At 41.7% G+C, this 22262-nt stretch overlaps 1 protein-coding gene across 5 annotated transcripts; it reads left to right on the top strand.

Annotated features, from left to right (window-relative positions):
• Positions 1–1462: 1462 nt before the first annotated feature.
• Positions 1463–20937, top strand: KICS2 (KICSTOR subunit 2). Of its 5 annotated transcripts, none has more exons than XM_085323806.1 (5): positions 1463–1733; positions 3905–3978; positions 4075–4193; positions 8329–9141; positions 20434–20937. In XM_085323806.1, the coding sequence occupies exons 1-5, from the start codon at positions 1499–1501 to the stop codon at positions 20558–20560; spliced, it is 1368 nt and encodes a 455-aa protein (XP_085179932.1). In that variant the 5' UTR covers positions 1463–1498; the 3' UTR covers positions 20561–20937. The 5 variants fall into 5 exon arrangements, with proteins under 5 accessions (XP_085179932.1, XP_085179931.1, XP_085179929.1 ...); XM_085323805.1 differs by having other exon boundaries at positions 4057–4193; XM_085323803.1 differs by having other exon boundaries at positions 3905–4193.
• The last annotated feature ends 1325 nt before the right edge of the window (positions 20938–22262 follow it).

Here is a 22262-nt window from a genome sequence, read left to right as displayed (position 1 = left end):
AAAAAAAAAAAAAAAAGAAAAGGGAAAAAAGAATGAAATAAAGGCAAGAGCACTTCTAACATGAAAATGGGTTTCAGATGTGTTTAAAAAAAAAAAAAAAAAAAAAAAAAAAAAAAAAACAGAAAGTTTTTAAGAATGGATGGCTTATAATAGGAACCAGTGCTAGTACTGCCAATCTAAAATAATTAAAACACATTATGAACCTGGCCAATGCACAGATAAATAGATATACAAGTAAAGCTTTGATTCTTCACATTTGCCTTCTGGCTTTAGAGCCTTCAGGACTCAGGGTTTCAAGATCTTCTTGAAAAAGATACTGTGAGAGTACTCCATACTGAAACACTAAAAGTTTAGAAAATGTCTTGACTAAGACCTTTAGACCTTTGACAAAACCAAGTAATTCGGAACACAGCAAACACTGAATCATTAAAAAATTAGTGGAAATCCTCAAATGCAAACTTTTCTTCTATCTGAACTTGTGACAAGAGATTTTGCCCAGTGTAACAAAAWGTCCTAGCAGCTGTGACTTGTTTTAATTCAATCTCTTGCTTAGCAGAAGACACAGCTCCCAACTTTCTCAATTTCCTGAGGTTCGTGGTAACATAAATTCAGAAKTCAGTAACTTACAACTCAATTATGGCTGGAATGTGCTAGATAGCATGCTAACTGCAGAAAAGAAGCTATCAATCCTGAATTTAAGAAAACAAAAATAGTCAAAGAATATAATTACCATTTTTAGAATTTCAATTTAGTGCGAGATCCTGACATCCTATTTCCCACATGTCATCTCTGTATTTATGTCTTTCTCAGTTTTTCTAGAGAATTGGATATGCACGTAACAAAATGACACCTTGGTAAGTTCTCCTGCACAGCAAGTAATTGTTATTATTTTTAAACAGACTCATCTGCTATTAGAAACCAAACATGCCTCACTGTAATGCTGAGGTAAGCAAAGACTGCCTTGGAGGCTGTCACGAGTACGTGTTCTGCAGGGCAAGAAATAAGAGGCTATTGTTTCTGGACTAAAGATATTGCCCCCCCACCTCCCCAAAAAAGGGGGGGGAGGGGAATTTCAGGACAGAGCAACGCACCATGGGACCACCTGCACTGCCACCTCTGGCCTCAGAGAAGGGCAGGCAGAGGCGGGTGAACACCGACCCCGGCCCAGCCCCGTCTCCCKCCTAGCTCACAGCGAGCGCCAACGCTAACCGCCCCCTTCCAGAGCAAATGAAATGGCACCGCCCACCCCCGCTAACGGCCGCGCCGCGCCCGCCCAACGGCCGGGCCACGTGACCCGCGCGCGCGGCCGCGTGCGGCCCGAGGCGGCCGAGGAGCGCGCCTCACGTGACACCACCTCTTGCCACGTGACAAGAGTGCGCGGTGGGATCCCGTTCCCCCGCGCGGCCGCAGCGTCGCACCCGGAAGCAGTGGCAGTGCGGGGGCGGCGGGAGGAGGAGCAGGAGGAGCGGGGACGGGGGGGCCGCCGCCGCCGGGCGGGATGGGGGAGTCGATCCCGCTGGGGGCGCCGGTGCCGGTAGAGCAGGCTGTGCTGGAGACCTTCTTCTCCCACCTGGGCATCTTCTCGTACGACAAGGCCAAGGACAACGTGGAGAAGGAGCGCGAAGCCAACAAGAGCGCCGGTGCCAGCTGGCTCGCCCTGCTGGCGGGGCTGGCGCACCTGGCCGCCGCTGAGAAGGCCTACCACAGCATGACCTTCCTGGGCCAGAAGCTAGGTACCGCCGCGCCGCGCCGCCGCCCGAACCGGGGGGGGGAAGGGGCGGCGGTTGCTCTGCCCCGGCCGTTGGGCGCCCCCCCCGCCATGGCCCAACGGCCGCCGCGCCGCCGATGCGGGGGGAGGGAGGGAAGGGGCAGCGCGGCGGCGCCGCCGCTCCGCGTGTGGCCGCCAGCCTCCGCGCCGCGGCCGGGGCGGGCGGCTCTTGCTGCCCAGCCCCGGCGGAGTCCGTTAGCTTGTGGCCTCGCCGGCGCGGGCCGGGGTAACCGAGGATCGCGCGGGTGTGTTTGAAACGCGCGTGCAGGGTCGTCGCACGTGTCTGCGCGTCCGGCGCAGGGACTGGTCACACGCTCAGTGCCGTGCTTTCAGCGTCAATAGGAGTGCGGCTGCAGTGCAGTTTACGAAAATGGCTGTGCAAGTCGATRTATTCTTCACTTCACAATTTCTAGCTTCAGTATGTAGAACGACATACATAAAAGTACCTACCTAAGCACTCAGGGCTGGAGATACCCTCCTAAAAATTGCTGTTCATGTAGCTACTACAGAATCTCGATGAATTCTGGCTACAATCTCAGCTACTTCCCACTCTCTTTGTGACTAGAAAAATCCCAAACTGCCACAGCACAAGTCATCATCAGTGTTGTCCTCTCAGCAAAGCTGCTTGTTTTTCTTTTGAACTGTAGAGTGGTATGGAAAATGGGATATAAGCCTGATATGTACTGCAGTAAAGCATCAGGAGATTTCTACTGTGGTGTTTAYATTCAAGCAGTATTGAACTATTATGATAAATTTCCTTTATGGAAAAAAATCTGTCTGAAAAACTGAGTTTAAAATGTGAATGTGCTTTCTGAAGAAAAGACAGAATTAACAGCATTAGGGACTTTTTTATTTTTATTTTTATTTTTATTTTTTTTAAATATATCTCATGAGCAACAGCAATGGAAGATTTTTTCATTTCTCCTGACCAAGGCACTGCTTGTGGCTTGAGAAGGCAGCTGTTTCTTTGTGGCAACCAATTCTCTGCTTTCTGCCTGAAATTGCTAATGTTGCTTTTGATTATTATATGTCTAAAATGGTGTRAAAAGTACTATCCACCATTACAACRTTTCTAGGCAGTTTCAAAGCAGAGCCTAAATTTGGAATACCTTTATCAGTTCTTCAGATTCAATCCTGGTGCTSTTATGTAATTACCACATTTCATGCTGCTACAGCTCATGAGTGAATTTTATTTGTAAGTCTGCCTGTAAATGGAGATTATTAAGTAAAGGTAGTATCTTTGTATGGGTAGTATCTTCATCTTGACAGTATGAAGAATTTAAAAAACCGTAGAGGGTCAATGAATAAGATAYTTAAATTGATATTAGCAAAGGACTGTACAAAGATACTACCTTTATTTAATACTGTCAAGATGAGRTCAGTAGAGGTCAAGTAGAGAGGAACATTGAATTCTGTCTTTCTCATTTTGGGGGRGAATTTTAAATGTGGAAATTGCTTGTAGTTTGTTTAGTTATGGATTGATCTGTGCTGTTGTCTTACTGAGCAGAGGTAGCAAATCTACTGAGGTAGATTTGATGTTTTATCTTGGAATTCTGGTTTATATTTGGATTGTATATRGACTGGAAACATTCAGTTCATAAACACAAATATAGTCATATGGTTCTYATTTAAAGTTTGCTTTCCAAATTGCATGTTCCGTGTTTGAAGAGGTATTGTTGAGAAAAATGTTTTTAAAAGATCGGGTGTTATTAATAGCAATGGAGGCTATTAATGATGACTTGATTCTTTGTCTTCCATTGATAACAATATTTCCAGGTCATATATGATGCTAGCAAAGTTACCTCAACCCTTTGTTTCAGAAGGGTCATGCCATAGCTAAGGCAGATATGAAGGAGTTAGCCAAGGGCTTCTGCAAAAATTTTCTAAAAAATGAATTAAGACAAGTATGAATTCAGTTAATTACATAACATGCTTTTGGATCTGCTGTGTATAATTTAATTCTATTATTTGCAAAATAATAYGTGGAAAATTATTTTTGATGCAAGAATACTGTGATCAAACAGCAATTAAGAACAACTAGTTATAAACAAGTACAGTTATACACAATTTTCCAATATTGCTGTCTATCTTTGCTGTCCCTGGATTTTGGTAATACYTCCATATTTATCTGAACAGGTGGTCAGTCATTCTTCAGCCGAAAGGACTCCATCCGAACCATCTACACATCTCTGCATAATGAGCTGAAGAAGGTGGTGGCGACGGGTCGCAATGCACTAGGAGGAACAGCTCCTCACTTGGAAGAGCTGCTTTCTCACCTGTCTGAACAGCTCTGTTTTTTTGTTCAGGCTCGGATGGAAATTGCTGACTTCTATGAAAAAATGTACACGCTCAGCACCCAAAAGTTCATTAACTCTGAAGAACTGGTAAACATTTTGGAATCCATCTTAAAGAAATACAGCTCAAGGTCAGTGCTTATTTKTTGGCAGTAAGTGCTCCGGTATATGATGACCTGCAGTAAACGAGGTTGAGATTCAAAGCAAGCCCAGTGACTTTGCTATCCTGTGATTGTTAAACAGCACAGCTTTTTGCATGAATTCATGCRCACTGGTGAGCAGCATCACATACTATAGGTCTAAAAGAAGGACTTTTCTGCAAAAAAGAGAGACTCTCTCTACTCATCATGATCTAGGAGCTACCTTCCTCATTCCTTAATTTATATCCAGCATATGAATATTCAGCAAGGAGAGAAGGGTCATTTTCCTCATAAAACATGAAAGAATTCTTGCACAGTTTCGTGRGGGGCAGCAGGGAAACAAACTGTAAATCCATGTGGGCTTCAGTAAGGATGAATGTAGAAATACTTATTTACATGTGACCATTTTATTTTTAGACTAGAATGTATGTCTACTTCTTTAATTATAAAATCTATGTATTAGATTCTATATAGGCCTATCTTCAGGTAAACAACACACTTCACATGTWATTTTTGGAGTTGTTTTTGTTTTTAATAGCTGTTTGGTCCACTTTGAAGGGCTTTATGGTGCTCTGAAATAAATTGAGAATTGTTGCAGTGACCAGAAGGAGCACTTCTGACTATCTGTTCCCTCCTTTTATGATTTCTTGAAGTTCAGGTCTAATAGTTTTATTACAAGAATCCGAGGATGCTTTTTATTGATTTTGGTATAGATATTTTGCTTATAAAACATGGGAGCATTGCAYGTGATGGTGGTTTAACTTTTCAAAAAAGTTTTGAGATAAATTTTGAGGCTGACTCTTCAACAGAATAAAATTCCAGCTTTTAATTTTACAAGGAAAATGAGGTAGCTTTTGTAGGAAAATAACTTTCAAATCCATTTCCTCCCCTCCCATCTTTTATTAGCAAAATAGTGGCTAGGAAGAAATTTGTAGTGAATGTTCAGAGTTTTTCTTTTTTTTCATGAATATTAACCTATTTTTTTAAATTGTATGCATAGGAAAAATCAAAATAATTCAGTGCTGCTTTCTGACATTCCAAATCTTAAACACTGCAGCTGACTCACTTATTTCTAAAAATAGCTTAGGCAAATTGCTGCATTATTGTGCTATTATGAAGTCAAAATACATCTAAGTATCGTGCTAGTGATTTTTGGCAATTCTTGATATGTGAACTCTTGCAATGTCAGGGCTCTTTGTCCAATGAAAAATGAAACTTAAAGAGTAAAAGGAGGTAAATTTTGTTTAAAATTGATTTTACATAGTATACTTTCTGACATTTGTACTGAGCAAGTGGTGAATCAACAGCAATATTAAGTCTGAAAACTCAAATTGATGCTTTAACAAAGTAACTGGAGACTATGTTATTTTTGAAATGCTTTATGGTGCTATGTGGAAAATGTCGGTGTCACTGTCTGCTCTTCTAATGCACTGTTATAACCACACACACACGCACACACACACACACACACACACGCGCGCGCGCAGAGGCAGTGTCTCACAGGGCAAATAGTGATGATCTTGCTTCGGATTAATGAGCCATTTCTAAGATGGAGGCATTCGAAGATGCTCTTAAAGCTAGTTCAATGACTGCTGTGTGCCCTTCCTCAGTAAGGTACAGAATGTTTCTAAAGGACAAGTGGAATAGTGGTATCTTTAGTCCAAGTGTTTTTTCATATTTCAATAGTTTCTCRTGGTTGTTATGTCAAAGTGTGCTGGCTAGAAGATACTTAATAATTATAGTCTATAGACTATCTCAGGTGAAAGGCCAATAAACTCACCCTTCTCCTGTCTGTTCTGGCAGTATGTTCCTCATTGGTAGTTTAGGATATGTACCATTATTTCGGTCAGCAGACAAGATGTTTGCTGTCTAGATAGATTCTGGCCTTGATTTCTTTCTTTACATATGCAAATAACTGTTCAGATAACATAGAGCAAATACCTACTTACTCGTAAAGGAATGGAAGTACTAATTGTCCATCATTGATCAAATCATATTGCTCTTGTCTGAAAAATCAGAACTCTTGAACAGTGAAAAGCTATTTTGTTACTACTTATTGTCTAGTGTGGGCTGTTTACAAGTCAACATTGTTTCCTCTACGTTTCTTTAAGATAAAACTGGGGAAGCTACTTTCTGAATTATTGGTTTGGCTAGGATGTTAATTGAAATAATTTAAAGGATTCTGCTGCTGATACAGGTGCTGTTTTAAAGCTTTTTTTCCCCTTTCTTTCCAGTGAGAAAATAACTAGTAAGCCTATCCTGATGTATTTTTTGTTAAATGTCTTTTATCTCGTCACCATTTTGTAAAATTGTATGATTTGTAGAAGGATGAAAAAAGCTGTAGGACAATGAGGCTTCTGTAAAGTCTACAAAGCAACCCAGGCATCTCTGCTTTGGAAAATGATTAAGGGAAAAAAAAAACAATTTTACAATGTGTTCTTCAGTTGTTAACACAGTGGCTTACTGAAATACTGTAAAAACCTGTTTGTTTTAKGTGATGCTGAGATTAGTCAGATACCTCTGTGTTGTGAAAGTTAATTACAACAGATATACATGGTGCATAACCTGTTAATTTATTCTGTAACCATATCAAGCTTATCAGCTGTGACTGGRATGTGTATTTTTGGATTAAAACAGTTTAACAAATTCTGCTATGCGATGAAACATGAAACTAACTGAACCATGAAGCAAAGTGGGAAGCTGTACGTCATAGCATTAATACAGGAGACTTAGCAGTGCTGCATTAGTATGAATTTTTTAGTTGCTTTTAAGGTTGAAGAGTAACCCTTAGCTCAGTCTGACTGTAAGTGTGTTGAAACTTATAAATGAATACTTGATGGGAGTATCTGGAAGAAATAATGTTGCATAGTGCTTTCCCTTCCTTCTCTAACATATGACGACAAAACCATTTTCCTGCTAGATAGCAAAAGCACTGCAAATACGTAATGTTGAGTGTTAGCAGGATATTAGTTTTAATTGACACTTTTTTGTTCAGAGGTTCAACTATGCTCCAGACTTCTCAACCCACTAAAGAAGACAGTAGTCATTGGATTCTCTGCTGTAGAAGGAAGGCATGATCGTTCCTAACAGCATATTGTGTTCAGAAGGTGGCAGGTCACCTAACCTACAGAACATAGTGCATCAACTGGTCTGCCATACTCATTATTTAATTTTCTTTAAAATAAATTCAGATTTGAATCTTAATAGCAAATCCTTTCAAGATGTGTATTGTGGCTGTCAAAAAAAGGTATGCTTAAAAATAGTGATATAATTGTCAGACAGCTTTCAGAAGCCAAGAAATAATGTTTTTGCAGAGAGCTTGATGGAAAGTCAAGGACAAAATAGTGAAGGGTGAGGGAAGAAAATTTTACTACAGTCCAGAAGAGAGAACTAGAATTTAAGTCCTTTGGTTCTGAGCCAGATATTTCCAAAACCGATTGTATGTACTATGTCTGGGAGCTGAGGAGGATAATGTAGTGGTTTTCATTTGTCTTTGGGGAAGTTGGGGAAATTGAGTATGAGCATCTCTGTTTTAAGATAATATCAAGACCCAGGGTATTTTTCTGAAGGAAGAGGTTATATCTACCTTTTCTTAAATAGAAGCATCATCACATCTTGTCGCAGAGCTRTTGATTGTTCTTTATTGGAGATGATTCAGCTTGACTTCCTCATAGCTTTCCTACATAGCCAATGAATTGGTATTGTTAGATAATTTCCTTGGTTTGACTTAATGTCTTACTAGACACCAACAGTACACCAACTAGAACCATAAAAGCATATTTTATCACCAGAAGGAATGTAAAACTGAAACAAAACCACCTGAATTTAAACAGTGCTATAGTATTTCATGGATCATAATAAACAGTGAATACTTTTGGATTGATCAAATATGGCTCCTTTGCTTTGATTAAAAATGAGTGGCAGGTGTTTTTGTCAAACATGAAGAATGCTGTATGTTTATGCCAAAATTATGCTAAAAGAATTGTCTTTAAATTGATAAGATTGTTCTTTGATTTATACTATAGTCTGCTTTGTTTGGTTTTCTGGCTGTGAATTGATGTACTAGCTGATCATCTCACTRCTGTTACAACAGTTCTCATGTTCTGAATACTATTATGTTTTCTAGATTTCATCATCCAATCCTCAGTCCTCTTGAAAGCAGTTTCCAGCTGGAAGTAGATGTGCTTGCACATCTTTTAAAGGCTCAGGCTCAGATCTCAGAGTGGAAGTTCCTTCCATCCCTGGTCAATTTGCACAGTGCTCACACAAAACTACAGACTTGGGGCCAAATTTTTGAGAAGCAAAGAGAGACTAAGAAGCATCTGTTTGGAGGGCAGTCTCAGAAGGCTGTACAACCTCCACACCTCTTCCTCTGGCTGATGAAACTCAAAAACATTCTCCTTGCCAAGTTTAGCTTTTACTTTCATGAGGCCCTCAGTCGACAAACAACAGCATCTGAAATGAAAACTTTGACTGCTAAAACAAATCCTGATTACTTTGGGAAAATTTCCAGTTTCATCCGGAAATACGATGCTGTCAATGTTTCCCTAATCTTTGACAATCGTGGATCGGAGAGTTTTCAGGGACATGGTTATCATCATCCCCATTCTTACAGGGAAGCCCCCAAAGGAGTGGATCAGTACCCTGCAGTGGTGTCTCTGCCCAGTGACAGGCCTGTTATGCACTGGCCCAATGTAATCATGATTATGACTGATAGAACCTCTGACCTCAACAGTTTGGAGAAGGTTGTTCACTTCTATGATGACAAAGTCCAAAGCACGTACTTTTTGACTCGTCCTGAACCTCATTTTACCATTGTAGTTATTTTTGAGTCCAAGAAGTCAGAGAGGGACTCTCATTTTATTTCTTTTCTSAACGAAATCTCACATTCCCTAAAGAACTCCAAAGCTTTTGCAAGCCTGAAGCCTGGATCCAAAGGGTAAAATACGTGCTGCTTACATGTTGTCAAGGCAATGTGCTAGCCTTGGGGGAGCTGTAGTTTTCAAGGATTACATAAATTCACGATTATCAGAGTCTAATTAAAAGAAACCATTATTTTTAATATACTGTAAGCTCCTYTTTTTTATGCTAACAGGAAACTTGAAAAAATTATTTTTGGGCACTGCTCAGTGGGACAACTTAATTGTGGGGTGCTAAACAGCCATAGTGGGATTTTTTGTGTGGTTTTCACTTTACAGTATAAATTTTTTTTTTCAGTCCAAAACTACTTTGCCCATATCAAAATGGAATATATGCACTTTATCATCGTCTACTCATTGACCGTCTTTTACAGAGTTTAATGAAATTGTGATTAGGATGGAAGATACTTTCTTTCAGAAAACTACATTGCTTGACAGGATTTATATCTGGGAACTACATGCCAATGCAAGGGAATATTAAAACATGCTAACCTGCAAGAACATATTAAAAAAAAATGCATCACAGAAAGCACTCTTCTTAATATCATTTTCAAATGCTTTAAAAAGGSTAGTTGAGATCTCTGATGCTTCCTGTTAAACAACAGTCTCTCTTATGAGCAAGCTGTAAAGCGTAAAACTTTGTTATTGCTCCAAATATAGGTTCTGGCAAGTAAAGCTGAAGCATGGGTTGTAAGTACAGTATTCACAGGAGTTTTGTGATACTCTGTCCATGACTAATCTTGGCTTTGATTAAATTGAAGAAGGCAAGTTGAGATTGAACAGGGATCTAGGAAGAACAGATCAGTGGAAAAAACAGCAAAGCTATTTCAAATTGTGCTTTTGTCTCTCTACTTTTTGAAAAGGAGTAGGAAATGTACTTTTAAGTACATGTCTTCCYTTTTAAGTAAGATATTCTGTAACTTGTGGTTACGGTCAACCTGAAATTGTTTTCAGATTTTTTATATATATATTGTTTTTTCTTTCTGTTCAGTTTTGAATGATTTCACAATCAAGCCAAATTACTTTCAGAATTTGGATTTARATATTTATCTAGCCTATGCAATATATTTACCTCATTCTAAAGTCTGTATCTCACCACCTACTTGTAGACTCCAGATTTGGATAAAGTATAATTTCTAGTTACTCTGAAAGCGCTCTATTTATTATGTAAATAATTATCTGTAAATATAATACAAAGATTAAGGCTACAGTACAGCCAGATTACATTGTTTGATTCTTCTAAGCTTTAGCTATGCAGTTGTGCAAGCACTTTTGTGGGGATTCAGAAGGGGCCAATGTGATGCATAGACCCTTTGTTTGACATCCTTTAGGGTGTAACAACAGACTTATTTTAGAGGGGAAGTTGGTAATTTGAGTTAAATTGTTGGTTTCTCGTTTTGCTAGKATTTGAAATACAAAAGATACCTTAACAGGTGAGGCATTTACTGATTTGCTTCTCCCCCACAAAAGGTTATGGTAGCTTTCTCTTGTGTCATAGTGCAAACACTGTTTTTCTTTACAATCATGCAATCAAAACAACGAACATGCGCTCGCCTTAAAGCGTAAGCTCCAGCTTCCTGTTTTGTGCCAAATAGACCCTTCCGTGCTTTGCTGTAACTATATGTTTGTCTGTTGTAAATATCTGTGCCACTTCCTTGTGTCTGAAGTCTTAATCTGACTGCAGATTCATGCTTAAAACTTCTAAGAGTGTTCTGTACCACTGGAAAATAACAGGAGTTGCAAATACAGCAGTAACTGGACAGCACCTAACTGTAACTGTGTTACCCTTGCAGCTTGTATTGCCATTTTAACAGGACAGATGGTTGCTACTGATGGTATTGAGAGAGTTTGTATGTTTTCGCTCTTTGGGACAGTGACCTTGTAAGAGCATTGTACTATCGACTTCCTCAGCCTGAATATCAGAGAAGAGGCTGTTACCAGAACTGATTCCCAGTCTTCAGCAGTGTAATAAAGTGTTGCACAAATTCTGTCTGCTTCTACAGTGTTTTCCTGTGATATTAACTGTTCCTGGGAAGGGAGGTGAGGAGGCTGGGGGAAGAAGAGCATGTGGGTACAAATACCTTCCTGCTGCTTTCTGAGTTGCAGAGGACTGCACTCTTTAAAAAGTTGCATGTTGGAAGAGGTGAAAGAGAAAGCTGCTGCCCTTTGAGGCAGACAAGCAGCCTTTCCTAGTTTCTGAGATGGGTGCAGGTTGTTTTTAGGGAAGAGAGGTCAGCTCTCACAAGAACCCACTCCTGTCGGTGAGCTTTTGGTGAGCGGCCTCTGGGAATGGGGGAGGCATTTGGGGTGATACTTCTGTGCAGGAGGAGGTGAGAGTTGTTTTGCCCTTTATGAATGGCAGGGTGGTTTGCTGTTTTCTTCAGAGGGTTTGGGGAGATCAGCCAGAGGGTGACTTGTGGATGTTTAAGGAGCTATACCCCTCTCAGTGTGGCAGAAGAGAGAGTGGGAGAGGTGTATGCAAACCGGGTGCTGTCGGGTAGGAGAAAGGACTGGAACCAAGACCGTGGAAAGCACGAGCAGCGGCGCTCCCAGCACTACAGCGGGAGCTTTGTTGGGTGAGATCACGACTGTTTGCAAGGGAAGGTGACAAACCATTTGTATCCTGTGGTATAGGAAGCAAGTCACCRCAAACGAAGACTCTACCTTCATCTCAAGCAAATGCAAACACTGCCCCCCACCATCTTGGAACTATACTATATGCTTCATTCTTAGTTCTGTTCTTGCAATTTTATAGGTATATGGAAAGCAGTATCTTTTCTTGAGCTTTGTGCGTTATTGTATTGGGATATGTGAATTGAGGGTGTATTGCTAGTGGTTGAAAAARAGTGTTGAAAGCAGAAGATGAGTTCCTCTGATGAGTTACTGCAATGGTGTAATGATGATCCTTTTAGAAAAAATTAGGRTGGAGTAAAGCACATTTGATGTAACTTATCTATGAAGCTTAGTGTTTGGCTTAAAAATTGTCGATTTTTATCTGGTCAAGAAGATAGAATTGAAGTCCATTAATGGAGATTGTAGCAAAATTATAAATACTTGCAAGTAGATATGTTTTCTCCACTCATTTTCACCCTTGAAAATGTCTTAAAATGATGTTAGAAAAGCATCACATTTGTTCATAGTTACTGAGTTAAAGATTGGCACTTGATTATATGTAAAACATGTAGATGCTGGTAAACTACCACATGGCAAAGCTTAGCTGCTTTACGTCACGGGTGGATGTAGTGCTCCAGCTGCTCAGATGCGGGAAAGGAGATCAGAGCAAAAATAATTACATTCAAAGCCTTAAGTGAGTGCCAGAAACATTCTTTAGCAAATTGGAACTTGACATCTAGCCTCTTYGGATTGTACTAAACCAGAATCCCACTGCTAATTGCTCTTAATTTAGGAAATGTTGCAGCRTGGTTATGTGGTATTAAGTAAATATGGGCCTATAAATATTTTTTCTAAGTATGTGAATTTGGGAGCCTAGACCGGTATTGACAGATGTTACGAATTTTTGTGTGTCTGTCTCTGGGTTTCAGAATTCTTTCCCTGAAACTCTCCCCATAAGAACTCAGCCCTAAATTTATAGAATAGGAGAGCCAAAAATCTTGGCTACAGGAGGAGGCTTGGGTGAAAGCTTCTGCAGAGGTGTTGCTAAAGATAAGTAAGTATGACAGAATCTGAATTGGATAATTTTGCAAAGTTGAGATGTGCTATGTCCAAAAACTATTGAAGGGATTGAGTGCACGTGTTAGGAATGAATATTTATRGATGTGTTAGCTCCTTTCAGATATAAGACAGTTTCTTTTCTGATGCCTTGAGGAGTTTACATTTTAAGTGACAAATGATGTAAAGAGAAGACAGTTCTCTACGAGATAAAATTGGCTGGGCCAGTAATGAAAATTAAGGGGAAAAACGTGCAATAGGCAAAGATGATCAGAAACTTGGAAACTGAGGGAAAGTATGTTCATTAATGACTTCAWTATTGAAAAAAATGAGCATCTCTTTAGAATAAAAATTGGAGAACAAATGCATTTTTGCAAAACTGGATCATATCTCGTCTCCCAGCTTTTCCTCTCTACCTTCAACTTAAATAAGCAAAGTTGGACATACTAATGTACTTTAAAAGTCTAATATAAAATATTGCTTTAAATGCAAGATGTAAAGATGTTTATGGCAACAGAATGAGAGCCAATGCTTCCAGACATTTATATGTTTAAAACAGGTATTGAGGTTTGATCTTAGTACCTACTTAAGYTGCTTAGAATAGCACTGTGAAAGCTTATCTTGTAGCAAATTTCATGTATATCACCACTTAATTGAGTCTATGAGGATTTTGGCAGAACTTTTAATTTAGTATCCATTGGCTGGAATGTGGATTTGACTGCAAAAAGTATTCTCAGATCTCTTACATATTTTATATTTATGTGTTGTACTTTTTTTTCTTTTTCTTAAATAAATRTACTTCCTTTTCTACCCTTTGAAGACATAACACAGGGAGTTAAAATTGTTARTATATTTTATATGGTGCTGCAAAGGACTGTCATACATGCACAATGCAGGTACTATTCAGGTTTTAGTGATCTAAAAGTAAAGTACATTCCTGGTCTCTGTCTGAAATACCAAAGCTCACTGTTTATCCAATTTATTTTATAGATATTTTATATATATATATATGTGTGTGTGTGTATGTATGTATAGGCACTATAAGTGGAAATAATTTTATGCACATCTYCCAACAAATTACTACTCTTTCCCCAGCGCAGCTGTGGGCCACTGTTTTTCATATATGAGCCCTTAGAGACACTTATGCCTTTTCTAGTCACTGTTATTTGTTTGAAAGTGGTTATTTGGAGTTTCCTTCCATACCATAGTCTGTGCTGCCTGCTGCAGGGGTGCTAGTCAGAGCCAGCCCTGATCGTGTGGAGGCAGAAGTCACTTATCGGAAAAGCAGTGGAGACCTCCAGAAATGAGAATACCCGCAAAGGACAACAGTAGGGTAACAYTTACAGCAAACACCCAAAATAAAGAAGTAAAATGCACGATGCAATTGGACTTTAATTTCCTTTTCCAGTTAGTGAAGGMCTAATTTATAGGCTCCTTTGGAAGATAAAGAGTACAGATTGCTTTGCTATAATGCTATTTAAGTACTCCATCATTTTTCCTACCTTTCTCGTGTATGTATGCCTTAAACACTCTATTTGATTTATTTTTAAAACAGCTGCTGGAGATTTTCCAGGAGAGTTTGCCTGTTTGAGTTTAGTGAAAAAATACGCATTTCTAAGTTTCAACCTAGCATTGAAGCTATCGGGTTTGTGGTAGAATTAACAGAGTTTTCTACCCTGTGACTGGGACCCGAGTGCCCCCTTGTTGCACATGGCAGCGATAAGAGCAGTAAAGTGCACTAGAAGAGGAGGCAAGTGAGTGCAAGATGCAYGGGGGCAGGTGATGACAGCTCTAGCAAAGGCAGCTGGGGGGCAGAAGCAGAACAACTGCGATGGAGACAGAGCTTGAGCAGAAGGGTTGTGTTGGCTCCTCTGAAATCACTGGCTGGTTTTAGAGGAATCTATATAGGTTTTAWATCCTGCAAACCTTCCCTTAGACCCTGCCTGTAATAACAGCTGCTTGCTCTATGTGACTACTTTAAAATAACTGCAGTATTTCTGAGATGGTAGCACTCAGTCTTTAGGTACCAACCATCTTGGCAAAGCAGCCGTTTTTGGATAGGTGATTAAGACCAACTTTGCTTTATCCGTTATTGACTGGCAGATAATTTGTTCTGAGTTAACATTCAGAGCAGTGCAATGTGCTGCTCTACTTGTGCAGGTCRCTACTGATCATGTAAAGTATTTAGTGCTCTGAGGTGTACATATCATTTGCTGCAGAAGCGCTGAGAGTTTTCGGTGTGTGTGAAAATCAAACTCCTCAGRTTAGACGTATAAGGAATCATCCCTGCCAGGCTGAGTTGTTATGATCCCATATTGGGATCCACAGCTTTGAATAAGACTTCTAAATTTCCTATGGAGRGGATTAGGCACTGCAATGTGATATTCATAGAGGTCAGAGGCAAAGTGAGGAGCAGTGGGAAATGCTAAGAGAGACCGGTGAGTTCGAAGAGCCAGCTCTGGCAGAAGGTGGGTGGCAGCAGCAGGGTGTCTGTGTCARACCGAGTCCCCAGTCTTGAATCTTCTCTTGGAGTCAGTCTTTTCTGAGAATATAGGCGGAGGAAACAGTGTCCCACAGTACCGCATCGCCTGACGGTCTCTTAAGCAGTTAGAAAATGTTAGACTCATGTTCAGTGTTTTCTTTGACCAAGGGAATCTAACCCTGCATTTTCCTTTTCTGTATATTCATAGAAATGTTCTGGTCCTCGGGCCAGATATTCTGGGTATTTCTCTGTTGTTTTGAGCAAGAACCATATTTTCTCTGACTTCATATTTTCACCGAACGGTGCCGTCACGTCAACCACGTACAAGGGGTTTACATGCAGCGCCAGGATGAGAGATTAAACTTGCTTAAGAGGAGAATCTCAGCTACTTCCGAGATGGGTGCTGTATCAGAAGGACCATCTCCTCTGGCTACAAGTAAAGCTCTAGGAACGTATCAACGCTTCACAGGTGAGAACTTGGGTTTTGGAATGGCACTTGTCACCTTTGGGCTYTCTAACCCTCGTAGCAGGAGCTGAGGCTGGTTTTGCCCCGGCGGTACAGCCGGCCCATCTCTCAGACATCTTTCCTCCTAAGCAAACCAGATGTCCCTGCTCTGGGAGACGCCAGCTTTTGTCAGAGAGATGGCGCGAGGGGTTGCGATCACCAACAGGTTTAGCCTTCTGCTTTTAACTTGATGCTGCAAATCTGTCAGGATCATGTAGGAAGTCAGCGAGTTGAACCTGCTGTACGTGCAGAGTCTTCTTGCAGAGCTAACCTCTGAGTAAGGCGTCAGAGGTCYACTGAAGAAAACATGTATAAATCGAGTAAAAATATTTTATTYTCTCCATTCACATGTATATCAGGAGAGACCAATAGCAAATTATTTTAAATAGCCATTGGAAAATAGGTGTTTGGGAAAAGTGCGCTCCTCATTTCTTGTTACATAAGCAGAGAATTAGTGGGATAAACCACGCTGCCCCCCRGCCCCAGGCCTCCAGGTAATTTGTCTACACTGTTTGGCCTCCAGATTCAATCTCCTTACAWGTAGCAGAGCAATCATTTGTCATGCTGAAGCAACACTTCGTGCCCAAGGCAGCTTCTTCTGAATTCTGAAGTTGTGCATTACTCACTATCTACTGGATACAAAAATAGATGGACCTAAATCTCGGACCAGGCTAGTGGGATTTGTGGCACTATCTCATTTTTTTTTTTTTTTTTTGCTATCCCAGTGGGCAGAAACGATACTCCAAATCCGCTCATCCCTGGACGTGCAAAGATTTCATTACCTAAATGTGAGTCAGGTGCCTCAGGTCCCTCCCTAGTGAGGAATGATTCGTTAAAATGATGGCTGCTAGATTAGGAAGGGATCAYGCTAGCTTTTTCTGTATTCTGTGTTTTTTTCACCTGATCGAAGTTGTAAGAGAACAGTAAAAGAAGCTTGTTGGTGTTTTCCTACGCCRTCCAACTAGTCAAGAAGGAGGTACAAGTCCAGAAACTGAACTATCACAGTGTCGGGATGTATCTCTCTGTAAAGCTGTCCACTGCTACCTCTTCAGGGAGCTGATAGAATAATAATATATTAAAGGATAAACTTCATGCTTCGGAGTACGAGTTGCTCACGAAGCACTAAGGAACTTGTACCCCGTTGGAAGGTTATTCTACCACCACATTATAGGGATTTTATTGTTTCATGCATTTCATGATAACCATTTCTTAGATGCTTCTTTCTATAAGTTATTTTTAGAAAGAAACCAGATTTAGAAATTTTGCCAGAGCAGATTTTCCTTAGAGATTGTGTGTTGTAGGYAATAAATGCAACTAGTTGCAATTTTTGTACCATTTCTTAATGCATGAGACCAATAAGTTGAACTTTTCCTTYGGTACAACACAAAAACTGCCGCTAGAGGGTGATGTTAAATTAAAAAGAAAAGTCATTTTGGAATCACTCTCTTYTCAGGATAAAATAATTTATTCTCTCCTGCACGTTTATAAACACAGGCTACATTATACTGCTCTAGTCAGATTTATTTTAGTATTCTTGGCTTTTTTTCCTATCCAGTGATTTATGTATTCTGTTTCAGCTGTATACAACCACAACAACTATCTAGTTTAGTATTCATGTATAYCTTAATGTATACATGAAAAATAAAATGATATCTCATCTTCTTTCTGAAGGACTTTTTTATTAAATTGCTGAAAAAATTTTAAGAAAGCTTTTATAATTTTTCTCTTGAAAAATACTCATTGACTTAAAATTCCATTCCATCGTAGAAAATACGTTTTTCTGCTTTTTTTTCTTCCTTTTTTTTTTTTTTTTTTTTTTTCTTCTTGACTAGTAGAAGGACTAAATCATTTTTTTACCAAGGCAATGTGGTGCGATCTAACAAACACTTTGATTTTCAACGTCAAACTCCACTTAGGAAGATTGCAGGGTGGCTTGTTCCAAACTCAAATGCAGTACTACTAGTCAAGTTGTGGTCTTTAAGTGAAGTAAATCTATCCAAGACTACATCGTTTCAAATAGGTTCCTGCAAAGGTTTTGCCCTTCTGTACGTGTGTTGTTCTCTCTTTCTCTAAGCCGAAATTGCACAAGTAGCCTGTCAACGGGTCGACGGGTGACAGCACCCGACACGAGGCTCCCGAAGAGGCGTTTTCCAACCCCTGCCACCCTCTCCCAAGCRTACCTTGGATAGCTTTTCCATAGAGGGATTTATTCTGGGAGAAAGAGGAATTTGAGGAGATGAGGCGACACGAGCACAGCTGGTTTGGATAGTCTACCTTGGGCAGAGCTACCGCGGCCGCAGATGTTGTAGCAACGCTGGACATGTAAATGTGGCGTTGGCTGAGGGGTCCCGGGGGCTGAACCGTGGGCACGGGGACTGCACAGGCGCCTGGCGCCTGCCTGGCTCCGGCGCCCGGGGCTGATCCTGCTCTGTCATGTGGGACCCTGCGAGCCTTGTGGGAAGCTGCTGGGGCCACCGGGGCAGCTTGCTGGTCCCAGGGGATCAGGTAAAGCTGGTGGGCCAGCAAGGGGCATCATTGCCACTGAACATCAGCTGTGCTTCACCCTCTGTCTCCAGTCTGGTGGGAAAAAAAAGCCAGTGATAATAACTGTATTTATTTTTCTTTTTTTGTGTGCCAGGAGATAGCAGGATGAAAAACATTATCTAGCAGCTAACTGTTGGGCTTTGATGTATATCTGTGGAAACGTTAGTTTGTGTTTTCCCTGTTGCTGTTCTACATCACCGTACACGATGACAACTCTGCCAGAAAAGCAGCAGCCTGGACTGAGCTAGCATACTAAAACGATGATAATACAGGTTTTAGTGAGTGCAGCAAGCACGTTCTTTCGATGTGACGACGGTGCAGTCGTGGCTCTTCAGCGGACAGGACAGTGTCTTTGGGCTGACATTGGGACCGCGTGCGGAGGATGCGAACGGGCTGCGGGAAGCCGCCCCGCAGCGCCCGCTTTCAGAGAGCAGATTTCCAGTGACTCATCGCGAAGATGAAAATTTTCTACTTGCATTTAATCTTAGCCAGATAAATCCCCGGGGGGAGGGGGGGAACAACAAAAAACCCCGGTAAAACCCAGCCTCCCCACCGACACGATGAGGTTGGGCTCCGAGAGCGCTGGCGCCGGGCTGGGGGCTGCCCGGCACGCAGGAGGTGTCGCGGTTCCCGCGCCGGCCGGGAGGTTCCCGCGGTGCCCTCGCCGCCCGCCGAGCCCGGCGCGGCACGTGGTGGCCCGCGGTGGCCCGTGGCGACCCAGGTGCAGCTGGTTGCCATGGCAATGATGGAGCTGGGGTTGTCATGGCGATGGAGAGGAATTTTTCCTCACCTTCTTCTCCCTCCAGGAGGRTGACGGTGTCCTTCTGGGGGCTCCGAGCTCGGCCGTTTGCCTCGCGCCGTTTTCCTTGGTAGAAACATTCATGTGCTCTGCGAACAGTGTACGAACCCATCTTTTTGTACGGTTATTTTGTTTTCTGTGGCCTGGTGCTAAATTTTTATTTCAGAATTAGAAAGCTGAGAACCCCCCTGGTAAGACACAAATTGCTACGTCTGACGTAAATGTGTACRCTTTTGTATAAGGTGTGTTCGTGAACCATACCTCAGCTAGCGAGGCTGTTTCCAGAGACAGCTTTAATCTTGTCAGGGCTCTTCACATCTGCATCTGCACAAAATGCAATTTAATAGCACATTAGGTGCCTATTTAAAAAATAATTTGAAGCTGATCTGAACTAAATTGGCTTCAGATATTCTCTTTCACTACAGAATAATGTACGTTCTGTCTTGGAAATGCATCTTTTTGCTGCRGTTTTACTTGAATCGCCTTTGCTCTCTATTCCCTTTCAGGCTTTAAGAGAAATGCATTATTTTTTTTTAATTACCCACGAGCTTTGCATCAGTTTTCACTTGTGTGTGTGGTTTTTTTCATATAGGTCATCAACAGGACAAGTAGGCACTATGTAAATCACACTGCWTTCAATGATCCTTTCCTTAGGAGAGCTGATATAACTCACAGTTAGCCCTATAGAAGCACATCATAGGATAGCGATCAGTTATGTTTTCTCAGATGTGCAAGAAACTAAATTCCTAGACTAAAAAGGACATTTTGCAGAATATGTGTTYCTGTATTTTACTGGAGCAAACCTAGGCTGACTTACTGCACCCTAGCTYTCCTGGAACACCAGGCGTCTTTTGTAAGCGTCCTGGAGCTCATTTATAATGAAATAGTAAATRTCCTTCTCTTCTCTTTTTCTGCTTTGGCTTAACACATTTGTCAAAAAAAAAAAAAAATCCTACAATATTTGGAGCATATTCAACTTTTGGTTTTTGAAGGTTAAAATCACATATACGACTTGACTGAATGTGATGGCTGTTTTTAGAAAAACTGAACAGTTTGCACATAATCTTCTTTTTAAAATCCCTAAACCCTTCATGACACTTAAGTTTCTGTGCTAAATCATACACTTCAAAATGAAGCCTGAAAATAATATTAGCATTGCTTCAAGGCAAGGAGTGTATGCTGCTTTCATAAACCATTTTTTTGCAGGCACTAGGGACCTGGGAAACGGAAAATCTGAATTTTGGAAGTACAAATTAATAGCACTGCTATTTCAGAAATTTCTTAAATATTTTATTTTGTTCCGTGTTTTTCAGCAGACAAGTCTTGGGACTGCCGGCACAACTATGTTTGTCACCCAGGAACGTAGCAACGATACTGGCTCAGAAGCGTGCTGTTGAGATTTGGACYTGTACCGCGGGTTGGGATCTGGGTTATGCTTGAGGCTGAGTACCTCTGGATTTAGGGGTGTGATCACGGTGGGGTTTTTTAAGTCCTTTCTGCTTTAAGGACCCCTGGTTCCCGCGCACCTCAGCCCGTGCTGACACAGAGAGCACACGCAGGAGCGCGTGCACCGGTTCCTCCAAAATTCAGGTTTGGAGCACCACTATTACCATCCACAGGTCGTTTCTTATGCTTTTTTTTTCCTCACTCATAGCTTTAAAATTACTCCCATAAATGTTGTTGAGTTCACTGACCTAAGAACCCCGGTTTTCAGAAACCTGCAGTGCCGTTGGCACCAATGGGCTAATCTAAGGGCGCCCAAAGCGGCCTCTGGGGCAGGGAGATGCTGCGCGGCGGGTTTGGCCGCGTTTGGCCGGGCAGGCGTTGTCCTGCGGGCTGCAGCTCGTGTCTCCAGGAGACGCAGAGCTGTTAAAAATAGTTAAACTGCAGCTAGCGCTTGACGTCCATCCCGAATTTGATGAGCGACGCAGAGAAGAAATGAGCTCTGGCCTCTCAGTCGAGCACGGGTCAAGTCCTCCTCTCGGTTACGGCGTGTTTTTACCCCCCTAGCAGCACGACCAGGCTTGGTCCCCGCCTGCTCCCCGCCTGCTCTCCACCCTCCCGAGCGCGTCCGTCTCCCGGGCCCTCCCCGCTCAGCACGAGCCGTTCGCAGCCGGCAAGCGGCTCTTCGGCGGGTCTGCGCCGTGGTTTATGGCTGCGCAGCTGACAGACGTGAAGAAAAACACTTCCCAGAGATCAGGATCGACTTACAAACGCTCGCGGGGAGAAGGGCGCCCATCCGCCTTCAGCACTGTCTTGCCGGAGGCTGTGGACAGCCCGGATTAGCCTTGGCTGCTAGTCGCTGTCGTGCAAGCAACGCTGCAAGAATATTCCTGCGCGCAAGCTCAGCGACAAAAAGTGATTTATATTCCCCTTCGCAAAATTGCCTGCCTGGTGCGATTTGGTAGCATCTGACCGGCAGTAGCTGATTGTAACACCACATATAAACCAGTTTTGTTTGAAATAAATTCAACTTAACCATAACATGTCTTATGTCGTGTGTAGCACCAATAATAATAAAAAAAAGTCTTAAGAATAGGTCTGAAATGAATTTTTGAGAAGTTCTTGGAGCAGTGTTCAAGAAAAAACAATYAAAGAGCTGAGGAAACTGTGAAAATGAAGCTCTGTTCCGATGTGAGAGCACTGGTGGAAAACTGTTGTAAAATCTTGCTGATTTTTAACCACTGTGTTGGTGTGTCCTGGTGATGGGTAGTTCTGAAAACACTCTAGGCAGGAAAAAAATAACAGTTAAACCTGAGCTTACATATTGCACTGGCCAGTGAATCATTTTGCAGTATTCGGCATGATTTCTTGGTCAAAGTAGGGAGGGAGTTTTAGATGTTTTCTACCTTGAGCTTACTTAAAAATCCGCAGTTCATGATGGTGAAAACAGTCTCCATATTAATGCTRTTTCATGGCAATCAGAAAGCCACCGTTAGGAAAATGACCATGCCAGTGACTGTTTTATGCCCCTGTAGTTGGTCTCGGTGATTTGACTCTCCTGCAAAGTAACGCAGCCAGATAAGCAGAAAGCGCTTTTGGGTGTTGCAGGAGCCGGGCACGAAACCCCGGGGGCAGCTACGTTCATTGGCACACACGTGGCGGGAGCGGTGCACGAAAAAAACCCTGGACTTGTTTGATT

Source organism: Rhea americana, unplaced genomic scaffold (genome assembly GCF_003343005.1).
Source record: "Rhea americana isolate MKP2758 unplaced genomic scaffold, rheAme1 scaffold_88, whole genome shotgun sequence".
Taxonomy (NCBI): domain Eukaryota; kingdom Metazoa; phylum Chordata; class Aves; order Rheiformes; family Rheidae; genus Rhea; species Rhea americana.
Note: the sequence above shows the minus strand (reverse complement) of the source record. Positions and strands in the feature narration are given on the sequence as shown.